This window comes from Miniopterus schreibersii (genome assembly GCF_964146895.1).
Source record: "Miniopterus schreibersii genome assembly, chromosome: 10".
NCBI lineage: Eukaryota > Metazoa > Chordata > Mammalia > Chiroptera > Miniopteridae > Miniopterus > Miniopterus schreibersii.
The window spans coordinates 57,694,569-57,714,225 of record NC_138110.1 but is presented as its reverse complement, the minus strand read 5'-3'; the positions used below and the strand labels follow the sequence as shown (position 1 = coordinate 57,714,225).

At 39.7% G+C, this 19,657-nt stretch overlaps 1 protein-coding gene across 1 annotated transcript in view; it reads left to right on the top strand.

Moving 5' to 3' along the window:
- CTNNBL1 (catenin beta like 1) overlaps positions 1-19,657 on the top strand; it is a 133,696-nt gene that overhangs the window by 70,609 nt on the left and 43,430 nt on the right. Inside the window, exon 11 of the mRNA XM_081149390.1 lies at positions 8,237-8,418. Within this exon, the coding sequence (XP_081005516.1) occupies positions 8,237-8,418 (182 nt within the window). The remainder of the gene's footprint in view (positions 1-8,236; positions 8,419-19,657) is intronic.

The following is a 19,657-nucleotide window of genomic DNA, read 5'->3' as shown; positions in this document are numbered from 1 at the left end:
GACTTTTTTCATTCCTGTGTTAAGAGTGTCTGGATTTCACAGTGCTTGACAGAATCAATAAGGGGGAAAAAAGCTATTGTTTTTTTTCTCTCTCTGCCAAAGAACAGATGAAGACATTTTGAAAAAAAAGAAAAGATTGTTGAGGCGATATTTAGAAATGGAACTCATGCTGTGAAAAAAGCAGCAGGTACCCATCCTAGAGTACAGGAACCTCTCAAAAGGGAATTTCTCATTTGACCATAGCGATTCAACAAAGAAAGAGAAAAGATGAGGTTGGGGTGGGAGGCACAGAACCTGTTGGTCAGGGTAGAACTGTATACTGAAAGAAGGAGAGAACCAGAGTCTCTGATGGAGAAAATACTACTCCTTGTGTGTCAGGGAGGTCAACTTCATCTTTTTTATTTGAGAGTAGAGACTTAGGGTACAGAGAGGATGTTGGATGCCCCTTGGCCAGCAGCATGACAGTGAGGATATGAATATGAACCATGTGGTATTTTCATAGTCAGGGTTAGTTGAGAGAAAAGTAAAACTTAAGAAAGATAGAATTTACTGTGCAGTTTAACAGTGATTAGATTAAGAGGGTACAATTCATAGAAATAAAACTAAATTATACTTACAGAGAGTAGTGACTTTCAACTGGTGTGCTGCAAGACTTTTTAAAACATGCAATGCCTGACTACTTAGGGGCACTGACCTCTTTTCCCTTGGACTGTCAAATAAAAAAATGACAACAGCCAACACAACAGCAGCCGTCAGTGTGATGAATCAGAGATACACCTTTTTTTGTGGGGGGGTCAGATTGGCAAAACATAAAATTTTTTTTTGGTGTGCCACAGAATTTTAGTAATTAGTTTAAGTGTACCATGAGATGAAAAAGGTTGAAAATCGCTGTTTTAGGGGAATGGCCATTTTAGCATTTAGCAGGATGTGAGGGTTGAACTATCAAAATGCCCTCATTTTTCCCTGGATTGAGACTGGTTTGCCATTTCCATGTTCTTGGTTACAGATGTCTCTCTGGTAAGATGGCTGCTACAAATAGAAGATGCCAATATATCAGGTTTAATTGTAACCTGTACTCCAAATCATTTGCCTCTTGCCACCACAAAGCACTTTAACTGCATGTCCTTATATCAGATGGTTCATTGTTCTTTAAGAAACAACAAAGCCAGTGGGAGACAGAAGAATTACATTGTCAGTTTCCTTGAAAATGTTGACATGAAACTTATTACTTCTGTTGTAAAACCCTGTTCCAGTTAGAAAGAGGAGACCACCGTGATCCCAAGGGGTATGTACAAATGCAGCTTGGGATTGTATAATAGAAATACAGTGAACCTATCTTGTTTATTAACTACAATAGACACAAAAAAAGGAGAGAGAGGAGACGAGTACGTAGACACATCCATTTCAGGAACCACCTTTTTTTTTTCCTCTCAGGATTTTCAGTAAGATTTTCTTTAAAGAAAAGTGTCTCTGACAAAGGAAACAAAATAGTGGTATACCATCTGCAAAGTCTGTGCAGCTCAATTCTATAGGTAGGTTGCCCAGGCTGGGGCATTTTTTTTAACCTTGACATTTTATTTCCTTGGTTTTACCTTGTTCTGTAGCGATGTTCATAATGAACATATGAAGCTGCAGGCTCTATTGCATTTTCATCCTTGTGGTCCTTTACAGGGTTTTGTTGTTGTTGTTATTAAGAGCTAGAGCCTTTTCTTTGGACATTCAGTCCCCAGGATTCTACCGAAAAAGCAAAATAATAATGCAGATCTTTTAGAAGTCAGCTGTGCTTTCTGATGGGGCTGTATAGTTTGTGCTCTACGCTGCACACACAGATCTTGCTTGTTGTTTGTCCAACAGGTGTTCCCTTTCCCCGCTCTGAATATTACCATTCTCTCTTAGATGGGTAGTAATAGTTTGTACCTGTTCTCTAAGAACCAGAAAAATGCTTCAAAAACACAAAATAATCCTTCCAATAGTCCTCCAAGCTGGCGTACTTCTTCATAAATGGGAAAGTGCTATGGCTGAGAAGGCAGATTGTACTGAAGCAAGATAACCTGGCAGGATATGGTGCAGGACCTGTCTGAGCCCTCCCATCAGATTTCATAGCTAGTTATCATTCCAGTATCAAATTGCACATATTTAAAGTATGCAATTTGATGAGTTTTGCAATATTTTTTATTCCTTGTTTATTTCTTAGGGGACTTATTTAGCTCTCTTTGCTTTTTTAGTGGTTATTTTAAGGTAGTATGCATTGTTAACTTATCACAGTCTGTCTTCAAGTAGTAGTATACCATTTCATCTATAGTATAAGAACATTATAACAGTAAATTTCCATTTCTCCCACCTGGTCTTTGTGCTACAGTTTTCATACATTTTACTTCTATGTATGTTATAAATAGCTTTTTCTGTTTTTAAGTGGTCAGTTAACTTTTAAAGATATTTTTTAAAGTAAGAAAAAAAGTATTTTATGTGTACCTAGATATTTGCCATTGCCGGTGCTCTCCATGCCTTTGTGTAGATCCAGATTTCCATCTGGTATGTTTCCTTCTTACCAAATGATTTCCTTCAACATTTCTTGAGTGCTGGTCCTATCGGTGATGACTTCTGTCAGCTTGTCTGTGTCTGAAAAAGTATTTGCCTTTATCTTTGAACAATATTTTAGCCAGGTACAGGATTCTAGGTTAACAGGGGTTTTCCCCTTTGAGTCTCCTTTGAGTGTTACTCCACTGTCATCTGGATTCCTTGGTTTGCAATGAGGAATCTGCTGTTACTCTTATATATGTTCTCCTGTATGTAATATACCCCCTTTCTTTCTGGATGTTTTTGGAATTTTCTCTTTATCATTGATTTTGAATAGTTTTATGATATGATACCTGGTGTAGTTTTCTTCATGTCTGTTGTGTTTGGGCTTATTATTGAGCTTCTTGGATCTGTGGGTTTATAGTTTTCATTAAATGTGGAAAATTTCCAAATATATTTTCTGCCACATCCTTTTAGGAACTTCAATGACATGTATATGAGGCTGCTTAAAATTGTCCAACCACAGCTCACCAGCAAGCTTTTTTCTTTTTTTGTAGCCTTTTTTCTTTCTGTGTTTTATTTAGATCGTTTCTATTGTTATATATTCAAACTCACTCTTTTCTTCTGCAATTTGTAATCTGTAGTTACTCTCACCCAGTGTATTTTTCATCAGACATTATATTTGTCTTCTCTAGACGTTCAATTTGGCTCTTTTTTATATCTTCCCTGTTTCTAGTTAACATTCTGAAACTTTTCTCCACCTTCTTGAACATATCAAATGTGATTGAAATAACTGTTTTGATGTTCTTGTCTTCTGTCACCCATGTCCTTTTTACTGATTTTTCTCCTCTTTATGGGTAATGTTTTCCTTCCTCTTTGAATGCCTGCTCATTTTTTACTGAAATTCAGATATTATGAATTTTATCTTGGATGTTGGATTTTTTTGATATCCTTATAAATATTATTGAACTTTGTTCTAGGTCGTAGTTAAATTACTTTGAAATTGTTTTGTTGTTTTTGAGGTTTACTTTTAAGTGCTGTTAGGTGGGACCAGACTAGCTTTGAGTCTATGGCTAATTTTGCCCCATTACTGAAGCAATACCATTCTGAGTACTCTCCCTGATGAATAGAGTTCACAAGGTTTTTCCACTGCAACTGGTGGGAACACAAAATATTCCTAGTCCTACTGAGCTCTAGGGATTGTTTCCCCCTTCTTTCAGGTGGTTCCTTTCTGCAGCCTTGGTTAGTTTCCTCACATGCATGTTCTCATCAATGCTCAACTGACCACTCTAAGGGGACCCTCTCTGCAGCACTTGGTTCTGGTATTCTGCCATGTGCATCCAGTCACCTTGGTCTCCCCAGACTCTTCAGTGTGTCTCCTCTCTGCTCTGAGGCCCAGAAACTCTCTTCAAGCAGCCAATTGAACCCATTTCTCTGCAGTCACTGTATTGTGCTTCCTGAGGTCAGGTGTCTGAAAACTATTGTTTTTTATATGTTATCCTTTTGTTTTAGGCATAGGAGGGGATATAAATCCATTAGGCCCAAAGTGGAAGTCCAGCAGTATATTATATACTTCGAAAAATACTTTCTAAGTTAAATTTTCCTCCTATTTATTGTTGGTGGATAGTAATGCAACTAACTTTGTGTATTGGTCTTTTATTAAGCAACTTTGCTATGTAACATGTCAGTCAGATTTTGTTGGGATAACAACCCTAACATCTCAAGGACTTTTAATCACAAATGTTTATTTTTTTACTCCTGGTATATCCATCACTGGCCACCTGAAGCTCTGTTTCATATTTTATTTTGAGATTCAGGCTGAAGGAGCAGTGTTTAATGGGACATGCCTCTCATGGCAGAGAAAAAAGACTAAATGATTCGATGAGTTGTGAAACTTCCCCTCTAAAAACACATAAATTATTTACACTCACATTTCTTTGGCCATAAAAAGTCACATGGCCAAGCCTGATGTTTGTGGTGGGAGGAGGGATGTATAAGTAGTGATGTGTTTGAGCTGGCTTATAATGGCTCATGAGAGCTGATTGTACACATCTCTTTCCTGTACTGTGTTTAGTGACATCAGGTTGGTAATTTGAAATCAGCTATGGTGGAAGTATTTACACCATGTAAATTGGCAAACAACAAATCAGTACTTTTTTCCTGGAGAGCTAGTTGTTAAACTTTTAGTAGCAAATACTAGGTATATGCCTCTTTTAGGGAGTAGAAGTTAATAGTTGAGAATAAGATTATTTTTGTCATATTTTATTTTAATAATTTGTTAATTTGTGTATGCATATGTTTAAATTTTACTAGCTGTGGCCTCTAGTGCAGTACTGAATAGGAGTAGTGATAAAGGGCAAACTTGTCTTCCCTTAGTGTTAAAAGGAATGCACATTTTGCCATTGAGTATAATATTTGCATTGAAGTTTTTGGAGATAGCATTTGTCAGATTAAGAAAATTTTTTCTCTTCCTCATATCACAAATTTGATCAATCATATTATCAAATGCTTTTCCTGCATTTATTGAGATGTTTTTTAAGTGCAAATTGCATTAATGGATTTTCTGATGTTGAACTAAACTTGCATTCCTGGGATAAGTCCATCTTTTTATATGTTTTCTAGAATTTTGTATTTTACTTGCTAATTTTATATCTATATTTATGCATAAGATTGGCTTGTAATTTTACTCTCTAAAAGGTTTTGGTGTCAGAGGGTTTTGTTTGTTTGTTTGTTTGTTGCTTTATTAAACGAGTTGAATAATGTTCCTTATTTTTCTGTTTTCTTTAGGAGTTTACATAAAATTGGAATTATTTCCTTCTTGAATGTTTGGTAGAACTTAATTGTGAATTTTCTTTGAGAGAGGATTTTTAACTACTGATTTTGTTTTTTGAATGGTTAAAGGTCCATTTAGATTTTTTTTTTTTCTTGCACTAGTCGGGGAAATTTAGATTTCCCTAGGAATTTGGCCACCTCACCTGTTTTCCAAGCTTTTGGCATAAAATTATTCCTTATGCTTTGTTGTTCTTAATGTCCACTGTATCTGTAGTAGTTTTCTCTCCTTCTATTCATTTTCATTATTATTTATCTGTTGCTTTTCTTTTTCTTTGATCACTCTTGGTAGAGATTTTTCAGTCTTTTTAAAGAACCAGATTTGGGCTTTATTGATCCTCTTTATTAGGGTTTGGCAACTAATACCTGTGGGCCAAATCTGGCTGAGTCCTGTTTTGCTATAGCCAAATGGTTTTTATATCTTAAAAGTTTTTATATATGAGGTGGGCAATACGATAATTAATAAAAAACAATACAACTGTAAACCTACTTTTGCCTATCCCTGTATAAAAACTCACACACAAAGAAAAAGATGCCACAGAGACCATATGTGGCCTGTGAAACCTAAAATACTTTCTGTCTGGCCCTTTACATAAAGTTTGCCAATCCGGCTCTCTAGAGTTCTGGGGTTTTTGTTACTGATTGTTTTATCTTACTTTACTGTCTGCTCAGCCATGCTATGAGTGGTTTCTCTAGTACTAGAAACAAAAAATTTAACCTCTGTTTTATAATATTTGTTTTGTTTCCTGGCATAGGTAGTCAAGTAGTAGTTGGTACCAGTAGTTTATGAAAAAATGGATGGGAATAGAAATTGAAAATTGAAAAAGTGTGTCCAGCAACATAGAAGACCACCATTATTCTATTTTAGTGATGGAATATCCCTTAGCATCTCCCAGAGCACCTGTGCTCTTTGGCAGTATACTTTGAGAGCAGCTATGAACTTGGTCATATTGATCTGACTATCTAATTTATAGAAATCCTTGATACTAGAAAGTGATCTTGTATTTTGGAAGCTAAAAGGCAGTGAACTTTATCATGTACATTGTAAAGCAAGCAAAAATGATCTCATATGGCATTATCCAAGTTTCTTGCCAGGATTAGTTTATGGTTCACAGTCTTTCAAAGAATGCCTGTCACTTCTAAAAAAATTCCTCAGTCTCTTATGTCCTTCGAATAAGTTTCCTCCAGGGTTCTGTCCCTCTATTGTACATATTTTCTGTACCCTTTTAGGGTAGCCTCATTCATACCATTGATTCACTTACTCCCCATAGAGTTAATGATTCTTCCAAGTTTCCCCCTATTTTAACCTCATTCGTGGACTTCAGACCCATAAGTCTAAATTGTACATCACTGTCATGTCTCACAGGCACCTCAGGTTCAATCTGGATTCAACCCTTTTCACTCCTAGTCTGCTATTACTCTGCCTTTTTTACCAGTCTCTCTGCCTTTTATATATCTTCCCTCTTTCGGCTGCTTCCCTGCGCCCTGCCCCAGTACTGTCCAACTCACTGTGGCAAGTGTAATCTTTCTAATACACAAGATCAGCCTATTCCATGCTTTGCTGCTGCCCCTCTTACTCTTTCTGTTCTTTTGGTACCATGCACCGCTTCCCTGAATGCTCATGCTAACTCGTCTTTGCATGTGCTGTTTGTTGTTTCCTTCTGCTTGAAATACCCTTTCCTGTTTTGCTTCTACAGGAAAGACATTCAGTGAAGCTTGGTTTAGGCATCATCTCCTTGTGAGGCCTTCTTGACTCAGACATAGTCAGCCCCCCTTCCTGTGTTCACATTCTCCTTTATATACACATCCACTGTAGTACTTGGCTCTTCTCAGTATATTTATTGTCTGCATATCTGTCTTCCCTGTGAACTGAGCTTGGAAGCATGAGCTGTGCCTGTCTCTATATCCTCAACTTAATATCTAGCACTTGTTAAGGTACCTTGTAAATATTTGATGAAAGAACAAATGAACAAAAAAATTATACTCAGAATGCATGTTCATTGCAAAAGTGTTTTCCTATAATAAAGATGAGTAAGCTAATTAAAATAAGAATGGAAACTTCCCTCTCCCCACTCCTCCTCCTCATCAGAAGGTTCACTTTGGCAGAATAGGGAGCAGTAGATGACTCCCAATCATTTCTCACAACCACCCACTTTTATGGAGGCTTTTGCGTTCACATTGGTCCTGGCATGATCGACAACCTGATGAACCCAGACAAGACTAAGATAAACTACTTGTCCTCCAGTAGAATAAATATTTCAAATAAAGTCAACCCAAGATAGTCAGGCCAAACAGCTATTGATTGCTAAAAGCCTGAATTTAAGCCCAATGAATATTCCAGAGTTCACCTCCATGCAGCTTGCCTAAATGGTGATCAATATATAATTCCTGCCCCTCCTTTAAACATGTCTTATGCTCCCTATCTGAGGAAGGGTTTTACTTTTAAAATCTTTTGTTTGTTGAATTTGCTTAGGCAAGAAAAAAAGACTCGGCTAAACCAGAGTTCTTTGCCTTCAGGATTTCAAACAATGCCATGTAATTTGTGAAATGACTTAAATGTATCCTGGATGGTAACTGAAGGCCATCATTCATTTCAAGAGACATTTTCCTGAGTTTCTAAAAAAATGAGGATATTGTGTCTCATCTTCCTAATTTCTGCTCACACAATCATCTGCCCTAGTCATAACCTTTGTAAATTCAAGTTTATAAAGTAGGTTGCTAAAGTCCAGCTGCAGTAAAAGCAAATATATATTTTTGTCTAGTTTCCTCTTAGAATTTCATCTTGATGCAAAAAAACCATTATATTGAGTACTGTAGTAAATACACTTTTTTTTTTTAAAGACTAGAACATTCTTATGAAATGCCTTATATGAAACCTCTTTTGTTTCAGAGAAAAGAAGATCTCACGGAGCAGTGCCCTAAAAGTGCTGGACCATGCCATGATTGGACCCGAGGGCACAGACAATTGCCATAAGTTTGTTGACATTCTTGGCTTACGAACCATCTTTCCCCTCTTTATGAAGTCTCCCAAGAAGATCAAGAAAGTGGGAACCACTGAGAAGGAACATGAAGGTAGGATTCACTGGAAAGCTCAGCCTAATTTAGGTGCAATAGGAGAAATGGTGGAAATGAAAGTTACTTTGAAAAACTGATGTGCAGTTGAGGAGTAGACTGTTATGTTGAAGAGTGCTGCTTTTTCCTTTTCTATCTTTTTATTTCCTGTGCATGGAAAAGCAACCCAGAGACCCCAGATCACAGATGGCCTTTGTCGCACTGGTTCTCTACTTGCTTGAATCCTAGTGGTTCCATTCCCTTCTGGCCTGTTAATAAGTCTGTGCGTGAGGGTTTTGTTTGCTTCACTATAATTTGTAGCGAGGTGTCTCTCTGATGGAAGACCCTTTTGAAAAGAGTAATGAGATGGCAACACATGTCACCTCCAGAGTGGTGCTTTCGTGTATTTCTGTATTAAAGTATGATTCAGCTAACATCAGGAATTGCCGAAATAAACTATTTACAGCCCAGATTCCCCTTTTTATGTTTCTCCTCCCTGATGGTGCATACTCCCAGCAAAATGCTGCCATGAATTGTGATGCTGTAACCAGAGTAGTTACTGCTAGGCCAATCTCTTCCCGCTATTGTCTAGTGGCCGGTTGTATCCCTCCCCCAGTAAATAGCCGCAGTGCAGTCTGGAAGGCTGGGGATTTATGAGCGTTGGCAGTTCTGCTGGGCTGACAGACACTTGTACCAGGGAGTTTACATGGTTGGATGGTTATTTTAAAGTGTGGAAAGGGGCAGGAAGGGGTTTGAGGAGCTGATTGGCTAATTTGGTTGTCTTGTCAAAAGTTAACATTTGTCATGTGGTTTGGGTGTTTTTGTTTTTGTTTGTCAGTGATTAATAGGATTGGTGGTAGTATCTGGAGGATCTTTGCATTCTTCACTCTCTTAGATAAGAGTTTCCCTTCTCAAATTGACTCGGCTTAGTGTCTTCCAACTGGAGTGGCTTAAGGGAAGGTGATATGACTTTTTTCAGTGCTCACCTCCAATGATATCCTCTCTGATCAGATCAGCTTCTCCAGAAACAATAGAAAGTTTGGCAAGGGAGGCACTGGCAGTGCAAAACACTGAACTAGAGATCTAAGAACAAGGAGGGAGTTTAGTTCACCTCAGATCAGGTATTGACCAGCCCCCAGCCTTCAACATGTTTACCAGCTGTAAACAATCCTACTACTGGTCTTTTTTCTTTCTTCAATAGAAATCAGCTAAATGAGGCGATGGGAGAGGGAGTAGGTGGTCTTGGAGATCTAGGAGATAAAATTTTGGAGACAGTCTCCATTCCTTGAAAACCTGCCACAGCCCTAGTATTGCTGTGCTATGGGCTATCTTACTTAGTCTTAACAACCTATGAAGTAGATGGTGGTACCTTTGTTTTTTTAGGAAATCAGCTGAAAAATGAACCAAGCAGTGGTTCTGGAACTAACTAGCTATGTGACTTTAGATCCTTCATTTAACTTCTCTGGACTGCATTTTCCTCCTGGTCTATAAAATGAAGAAACTAGACTAGTGAACTAGAAGCTCTGATATCTGTACCTTAAGACTCTGAGGCACAGGCCCTATTGCCTGTTGTCAAGGCTTTGTCCCGTAACCCAGGAAGCTCCTCAAGGTTTGTGCTGTGGCTGACCTGTTGAGTTCTAGTGAGAGATTGGATGCTGCATCTTGAGCCTGCTTGAAGAAAGAGAAGGAAAACAGCGCTTAGCTGGCTCTTGCTCTGTGTATATGGTACTGAGAAGAGAGGTGACGGATTCAACGAGCAGCTGTTTTCCTTCTGAGAAATGTGCCTGGTCATGTGCTGATAACAGTACATTTGCTGTAGAGTACCTGCATTAGGAATTGGATAACATTATATTAGCAAGGGCAATGGTTTGGTAAGACAGTTCCTGGAAGGCACATTTGGACTGTAATGGCTGGTGAGGATGAGCTCTGCATCCTGAATACACCAGCACCCAGGGAGAAGAAGTGAACCCCCAAGGAGAAAATACAGCTAGCCACTGCTGCTCCTGGCAGACTGGCCCTTGCACCATGAAGGTAGAGAAGGAAGGCAGGGCCGGGCAGGGCTCATTGTGCAAGATTTCTTTGTCTTGTGCTGTCCTTTGGCTTACTCTCTGTGTGCTGGCGAGCTTTGTATGCTAAGCTAGCGCACAGTAGCCTCAGACCATCAGGAGTATTTACAGACATGCCCAGCTCATTCCTGGCCCCCAGGCTTCCACCATGCACTTTCCTCAATCTGTAACAATTTTTCTCTGTCTGCATGGCTACCTTTTAGTCATCCTTCAGGTCCTTAGCTTTGCTGTCACTCTCTCAGGGAGGCATATCATGAGCCCCTGGACTGGAATAAAGCCTTGTATTAAGTAGACTCTTGGTCTCCGGACTTTGACTTCATAACCTTTAAGATTATGGAACTAATGGTCTTGCCACCTCTGGGTCCCAGGGCCCAGCCTGGAACTTGGCATGTGGTGGATGCACAGTAAATGTTTATTGACTGCATGAATGAACAGCCACTTTCCTAAAAGACTGCTTATTGAGAACAAACATGGGTTTGGAACTTTCCTCAGAACCCTGCAAGGTTAACAGCAGTGCAGTCATCTTCAGTTCAGATTGATGGTTGTCAGTCACACCCCTGGGTGAGTGTTCTTTTACCCAGCTTGTTTAGAAGCAAAAACAAATGGGTTGCTAGCCATAAATTTTACTTTGTCTCATGGACGTGGAGACTGTGGCAGAAGCCTCCCTTTAGAGCCTCATCCTTAAGAGCCATGTTGTGGATAGAACTTTCTTACAGATGTGGTCACCTTGAGACAAGCTTCTTTTGGTAATCCAACAAGTCCTAATTAAGCAGTTTGGGCTAGGAACCAGCTTCAAATTCCAGAAGCTCTGGAGGACTGCCTGCATGCCTCCCTTTTCTGTCAAACCTCAGGAGGTTCGTCACCTATCAGGGTTAGCCTCTTTTAAGTTCATACTGGTCCAGTCTCAGCCCTTATCATGCCTCAGGATCTTCCCCAGACTCCTCTTGGTAGCAGTATAGCCTACTGTGGCACAGATGGACTCACTGCTTACCAACCATGTGATCTTGGGCAAAGTCCTAAATTCTCTGATCCTATGTTGCCCCATCTCTAAAATAGTGAGGCTAGATCTACCACATAGGGTGGTTGTGAGAGTTGGGTAAGAAGACATGTATGCTCAGCATAGATCCCAGAATCGAGTGGAACCTTAAGAAGTATAAGTTCTCTCTACCAAACCTGTCTTCAGTTCTCCCCACCCTGGCCTTAATCACATGCACCCATCCTTCTAAGAGGTCACCCAGAAAGCTAGGCAAAGAGACTGCACATACCTTGGTTGGGGAAGGACTAGAAGAGTGTGGGTTTTATTTATGCTAAATAGCAGGGTGGCATAAAAGCAGTTGTGTTCCTAAAGCTTACAAAAGGGGTTGAGAGAGGAGAACTTTTTGATAAAGGTGACTTGAGAGGAGGGAAGAAGCAAAAACTGTCCTTATAACCTAGAATTGCTGGTAATTTAGCTCCTCTTGTGAGTTGGGGTAGAGAAGGAAAAGAATTATTGTAATTGAAATCCATTCAGGTTTGCATAATAAAACCTTCAGAAATAGATCAGGGGAGGCATTTAGCTTGGGGGATGGGTTGGAAAGAAATAATTTGCCCTTGTGTGCAATAGCATGATTGGCTGCCTCCTTGGTTTTATAGAGAATAGCACAGTATATATTGTCTCCTTGGTATTAACTGCTTCAGAATAGGTGGGGAGAAGAAAAGAGCTGGGATCCAGAAATGGCATTTGACCTTTACTTCTTGTCTCTTTTTAAAATTCTTATTAAAACAGGTACAACTTTTCTTATATTGCTTCATTAGGTAGGTGAGTTATTGAGATTGTAGCAGTTCTAGTTAATTGTGCTGTTTTAACATGGTTCCCCTGGAGGCTGTTATAAGCATTAAGGGGGTGAGCTACCAAGCAGTGTGTAGGTGTGTGGTGTGCATGCTGAGCATGTGCACACATTTTACCTTATGAGCAGTGACAGCAGTTGATAACAGGTTAGTGCTTTAAAGAATACCATTCTGTCATCTGCAAAGAACTGTGGTAGACTCTACATGTCAGGAAGCGTGTAGTTGCCTGTGCTTCCTGGACTCCTAACAGTAAGTGCAGAACAGAACTCCCACCACCTACCAGGGTTAGAAGAGGGAAATGCAAAACTTTGCCTGCGGTCAGAAAAGAAGAAGCTTAATCAACATAGGCAAGAAGGAAACATTTTTAAAGTCTCTGAGGTGGACTGTAGTAAATGACATGTCATTGTTTGAGGCCAGCTTTTACTGGGGGCCCCTGCTATGTTCAAAATTTAACAAAGACCTAGTATGTGACAGGTTCCAAGGAGAAAGCGACCAAAATAGAATCCCTGTCCTGGGGGAAGCTGCTCTTTCCTAGTGTTCCGTCTCCAGGTCCTTTTCCTCTGTCTGTTCCTCAAATGTTGATTTTCTCATGTATCTGCAGTGTCTTCCCCAGTTCTTTTTTTTACTCTTCTTAGGTGATCTCACCTACTACCTGCAGCTTTAACCTCTGTCTCTTTGCCATTGATTCCCAAATATTCAGCATGGGTTTTAGATGAAGAAAAGACTTGGGTTGGTGTCTTGGTCCTGTCATTTACTAGCTGTGTGACTTTGAGAAAGTTGCTTAACCTCTGTGAGCCTGTATTTCCTCAATTGTAAAATTGGGATGAAAATGGAATCTATCTCATAAGGGTGCTATGTGGGGCTTAAATGAAATAATCCAAAGTGCTTAGCACGGTGCCTGCTTCACTAATACTAGTGGTTACGAATGGGATGTGTTCCCATTTGTGTTCCTCTTCTTTGTACTCTCTTGTTAATTTTAGAAGTACTTGCTTGAAGAAATGCTTTCCTTCCCTGAATCTGCCGTTCATAAAGGTGGACTGTAAACATGCCAGTCCTTTGTGGAATGTAAGACAAAAAGCTTCCCCAGAGAGGACACACCAGGGATCCCCAGGTCCCCACATCCTCTCCATATCACCTGTAAACACATAATTTAGAGATCCGCCCCCTCTTTTTGTATTTCCCAAGCTTAAAAATCATAAGGGGTTGGTTATAGAGGTCAGAACAATGAGCAAGTGAAGAGTGGATGGTATTTAATTTTAAGAATGGCATTAAGTCATGTACTAACAGGCACTTTATGTTAAACAAGGATGGAAATGTCTTGCTGTTGCTTTTTGTTGCTATTTGAAAACCTTATAATTGAACAGATTCTGGATCAATTCCTTTTCTCTCCCTCCAGCTGCTTGTCTTGTTCCTGACCTCAGATGACAAAATGTAGGGGTGCTTAAATAACAGTGTATTTAGATTTGGGGTTCCTCGTCAGGCTTGAGGGGGTGATTTTGAGTGTTGCACATCTGGTTTGCTAACTGATTCCATCATATTAAGAATTTACCCTCAGGCCTTTCTTTCCCAAGTAGAACACAGCAGAGTCTTTTGTCAGCAAGGAAGACAGTGAAGCAGAGAATGTATTTGCCATGCTAGAGGAAACTGTTACTCTCTTTTGCAGGGAGGAGTGTGGAAACAGGCTAGTGGCCAGCTCACATCTGTTGGGCATCTACTACTATGCTTAGGGCTTTACAAATGTACCTACTGTATGAATTAGGCATTCTATCTTTTTACAGATAAATCTCAGGGAGCTTTTCATTACCAAAGACCTTTTAGCAAATGAGGGACAAAACAGAATTTAAGCCTACGTCTGCTCCTAAAGCTTCTTCCAGCACCAGAATGACTCCAGTGATCTTCTGGTTGGTATTCAGGGATAGCACAGAGTCGTGGAAAGGGAATTGTCTTTGTAGACAGACAGACCTGCCCCCACAGTAGCTGGTGGCCTTCTCGACCTTGAATTCCTCATTAATCAACAAGCCTGATAAAAACCTTTCTTAAAGAGTTGTGTGAAGAGTAATGATCATGGGCATCCTGTATATATAGTCTTTAGTATATGAACATTCAATAAATAGTAATGTAGTTACTGCCTAGAGGCCTCTTCTCAAAAGTAGTCATCCTTATGTCTCCCAGTTCTCACGTTTACACGTAGGATCAAACTCCGTGACTTTTGTGGTTGTAAAGCCCAGTTGTTGACCAGGATTCCGTATGCAGACAGGCTGGGTCATAATAACAGCTGCCAGGGAGATGGGGGAGCCACTAGTTATCATGATGGCCTATAACCTGAACCCTTAGTTGTAACCTTGGTTATGCTAGCCCTGTTAAATTCCATCACTTTTTGAGTGAGATACCAGACCCTTCTATTTCACACTCTTGCAGAGTTTATTTCTAAGAATATGAGCCCTAAAGGTAGATCAGTAAGGCTTTATTCAAATTTTTTTAAGCCAACCACTGGCCCCCCCTTTGTGCCAGGCTTGGTGCTGTAGATGGAAAGTGAGTAAGCTCACAGCCCAGCCATGGGGGGAAAACCTGAATTTATATTACAGGGTAAAAATGAAAGGTGAGTAAGCTCACAGCCCAGCTAAGGAGACAGACCTAGAAACCTGTATTTATATTACAAGGTAAATGGGTAGAAGAAAGTGTGAAACACTGTGGGAGCACAGAGGAGGGGATTCCAATCTAGTCTGGATGGTGAGAGAACAGTTGGAGACTAGAAACAGCTCTGCTTAGAAATGTGGCTTTTGAGCCAAACCTTAGGTGTGACTTATCCTGGTGTAGGACTGTCAAGTGAAAAAAACACAAACACAAAAACTGGCATGTGTAAAATAAAAGTTGCAAATGACAGGCTGCAGTGAGCCTTAAACCTAGCTGCCCATCAGAATCACCTGGGACCTTGTTTAAAATTTAGTTGTCTAGGACACGTTCTCAGAGTTTCCAGTGCCACCAGTCTACATAATGTTGGTGAATCTGTGTTTTATTAAGCTCCAGAGGAGTAGTACCTTTAAGACCTTGCAGAGCCACTGTGAGAATGGACTGAGTTATATATGTATGATGCTTAGGAACATAGTGTGCATTCATTAATGTTAGTGCTTATTGCTGTTCTTATTTTTGTTTTATTATGTTATCCAAAAAAGGACTCTCCCAAATGTTTACAGGTTATACATATAGTACTAATTTTGGTTATTTTGACTATTTCAGCTAATTTGGAACAAATTGAACTTTGATATTGAGGGCCTGGGTGGAGAGGGTGAAGGAGAAACATTTATCACTTCTTTTTTTGTTCTGTGTTTCATTTTGCCAGGTAGAAACTTAGTTCTTTAATGACAGCATTAGCCAAATTCTTATTTTGGATATAGAATTTTCCACTGGTACATTTATTATTTTGTCAATATGACTGTTAGTTTTCATTTATAATCTTGATTAAATTTTATAGAAATAGTTTAGTATGCAATGTATCTTCTTTATAGAAGTAAAAGAAATACCAGGAATGTAGAAGCAACAGTAGAGAAATAGCCAAACCTTTATAGGTTATTTCTCCAGCATTTTTAGGTGGTGCCAAAATAAGGAAATAACTTAGGGACCAGGCAGTAATTAACTGTGGGCCCTGGTTTATTAAAATTCAACACAAACTTTACTGGGTATGCTTTCTAGTGTTTCTGTTTGGGGGCTTTTTCTGTTCTGAGTACTTGGATAGGCTTTTACATTCATTCTCTCATTTCATTTAATCCTTACAGTAATCCTATGAGCCACATATTATTACCCACATTTTACAGGTGAGAACACTAAGGCATAGAGAAGTTGTCATTTTCCGAAGATCACACAGCTAGTACATGGTCTTACTAGGAGTTTAACCCAGGATTTTCCAGCAGCTGCTTCCCCTTCTCTCTCTCCTCCCCCTAGCCCCTCTTCCCTCTCCTCCCCCTCCCCCTCTTCCCCTCCCCCTCCCCCTCCCCCCTTTTCCCTCTCCTCCCTCCCCCTTTCCTCTCCTTCTTCCCTCTCCTCCCCCTCCTCCTTCTCCTCCTTCCTCTTCCCTTCCCCCTCCCCCTCCCCCTGCTCCTCTTTTCATAAATTAAAGGTTGCTCACCTGTAGTAGGCCTAATTTAAACTGCCTGGTGTCTTTTCCTATTCAGTTTCTTCAGGCTATCAGTAAGTCCTGCCCCAGCACTGCATAAATAACCTTGATCTCTTAGTCTGAACATTTTGCCCTGCCACACTTTACTTCACACTTTATTTCTTCTTGGCTTCCACCTTTAAGTGTATCCGTCCACTGTTAGCCTTCTCTCTCCTCGTGGTCTCTCATACCTGAAGCCCAGCACTGCTTTAGCCTTCGGTTTCTGTTCCCATCTGGTTACCTGCCTTTATTTTTATTTAAAAAATTTTTTTATCTATTGATTTGAGAGAGAGATCAATTTGTTGTTGCACCCATTCACACATTCATTGGTTGCCTCTTGTACGTGCCCTGACCGGGGATCAAACCTGCAGCCTTGACGTATTGGGACAATGCTCTAACCAACTGAGCTTAGTGCCTAGGGCGCAGTTTCCTGCCTTTAGTTAAACACTGAGCACTCTGGCCTGTTTTCTCCCTCTGTTGGTTCCCTCTTGAGAATGAGATAAGTTTGTAGTTTTTGACCCTGACTGATCAGTATCACTTGAAGAACTTTGACAAAATACACATGCCTCGGCCCCACTTTCAGAAATTCTGAGGACCAGGACTCTGAGCATCTATATTTTAGAAAGCTCCAAATTCTGTTGCTCAGCTAGTGTTGAGAACCACTGGCCAGAATGCTCAGAGCACAAGCCTTGGTAAGCATTCTATTACTTTCTGTGCCAAGAGAAGATCTTGACATGACATGGTGGATCTTTGAAGGGAGGCTTGTTAAAAATAGCATTATTGCTTTTTCTGAATATGAATAAAATAAACTAATGTAGAAATTTTAAGCATGTGGACAAGGATGGTGAGACCATAAAAATCACCCCCAGTCTCACCTCCCAGAGTTAATTTCAGAAAACATCATGGACACCATCCATTCAAACATCTGTGTTAGGTGGGAGTTGCATATGTGTGCATGTAATTTTGTATAACCGGAATACACTGTTTTGTAACCTGTTTTTACTTGCCCTGTCTTGGACATATTTGTCAGGGTTGAGTCTTTTAATACAGTTAGGACTCTAGACTCTATTGTTAGAAGGCAGGATAGATTTCAGGTTAAATGATTAGGTTGCAGAGGTGATAGTTTGGAAAGGTGAGCTGTGCTTGGGTAGCGATGTTGGCTCTTCCAAGTATTGTGAATGTGCTGGGGCTTCAGGATGGTAAGGAAATAAGGTATGGACTGAAGGCTAGTGTGTCTAAGTCCATTTGGTTGTAGTATAAGGGGAAACAAGATGCCTTTCGATGGTATTTTTTAGATGTCTGAGTGTTTGCATGTTGGCGTCTAACATGCAATGTGAAGGGGATAAGCTGAAAATAAATTTGTATACATTTCACTGCTCATAAAGAATACAATTACATGTGTGAGATTGTTAGTCCACCTTCCTGGACTCTGTGATACTGGTTGTGATTTTTATATGCAGCAGCCTGCAGGTTGCTGGGAAAATGTTTTGTGTATTTAATCATGTTGCAGTCGTACTTGTTTGTTTGTTTTTTTGTGGTAAGAAAATGTCTTTGGCTTGCTTTTATAGTCAGATTGATTTTGCTTGTGGGTGTCCAGATGCTGATGAGCTGTAATTAGCATAAGAAGGAGGTTGGAAAGATGTTGAACATTCTTTTCTGGTAGCCAAACAACGGATCCCCATACAGAAATTATTCTCAGATAGCAGGTTCAAGAGTAGTAGCTCTTTTTTCTTTTAGATGCTACTCCATAAAAGGATATGTGTGTTGGGCAGGGAAGGCCACCACTGGGGTTGGGGCTGCAGGACCTTGTGAACTGCCGTGGGCATGATTTTTGCAGCTGAGAGCACCTTTGTTGTGAGAGTGGTAACTGTAAATTCTTAAGTAGTCCAGTAGAAAGGAGACCCAGCTGGGTTCAGAAGACTGGGTTCATGTTCCTGCCATAACTTATACTCACGCTCTGTGACTGAACAAGTCGTTTGCTCTTTCTGAACCTCACATGGAAATACCTTTAAGACAATAATATGTCACAGTGTGTGAGAACTGGATAAGATAATGTATGGGGAAAGTGCTTCGTGTACTATAAAATTATGCACATGTACAATGTGGTGGTGTGTATCACATTTAGTATTTTTCCTGTCTCTTATAGATTCCTTGCATTTTTCCCTTGTAACACTTTTCTGCCATGTCCCTGGCTCCAAAGTAGAAAGAAAATGATTGTTAATTTGTTCCCTGTTTGCTGCAGGGTTACCATAAAATAAATTAAGTGTATCATTTTGATAATCACAAAAAAATATGCCTACAACTTTCTTAAATGTTATTGATTACTAATGAATCATGTTTCTGTTAAGTATCCCTGCTGGCTGGCAAACCTGTGGAATAACAATGTTTGCTAGCCTACTTACCAGGCTGATTTTCCTGATGTATCAGCCAGTCGAGGTTACTATAGATGATGATGACAGTGATGGTGTCTCACATTATTATTTGCTGTGTCCCATTATGTACATGATGTCGTTATCCAAAGCATCAGCTTTGTGTGGGGTATCATTAGCCTGTTTTATTACTGAGGAAACAGCCCCAAAGAAGTTAAAGTCCTTTTTCAAATTGTGCACACAGTTTAAATTAACGTCTGCTAGAACCTAAAGCCCAAGCTCTTGATACTGTGCTTCACTCTCTCGAGGAGACATCTGAAAACCGAAAAGTTGAATGACTTTTAATCACCAAAGCAACAATCCAGTAGTGTTAGTTGTTTCTTGAAATAAAATAGGAACATTTATAATACTGGTATGGCAGGGCAGAAACGCTCTATTACCAAGTTTTTTGGTATTTGGTAATGTGGGATATGAAATTTTTTTTATAACTTCAATCTAAATTTTTTGAAATACTGAACTTTAATTAGAACAACCTTCTGTGTAGGTGACCCTTGAACAACACAGGTTTGAACTGTGTGGGTCCACTTATACGTGAATTTTTTTTTCAATAAATACTGTAAATATATTTTCCTTATGATTTTCTTTTCTCTATCTTACTTTATTTTAAGAATACAGTATATAATATAACCTGCAATGTGTGTTAATCAGGTGTTTATGTTATGGGTAAGGCTTCAGTCAAAAGTAGGCTATTAGTAGTTAAGTTTTGGGGGAGTCAAAAGTTATACATGTATTTTAGACTGCAGGGATGGGGGTGGGGTCAGTGTCCCTAACCTCCATGTTGTTCAAGG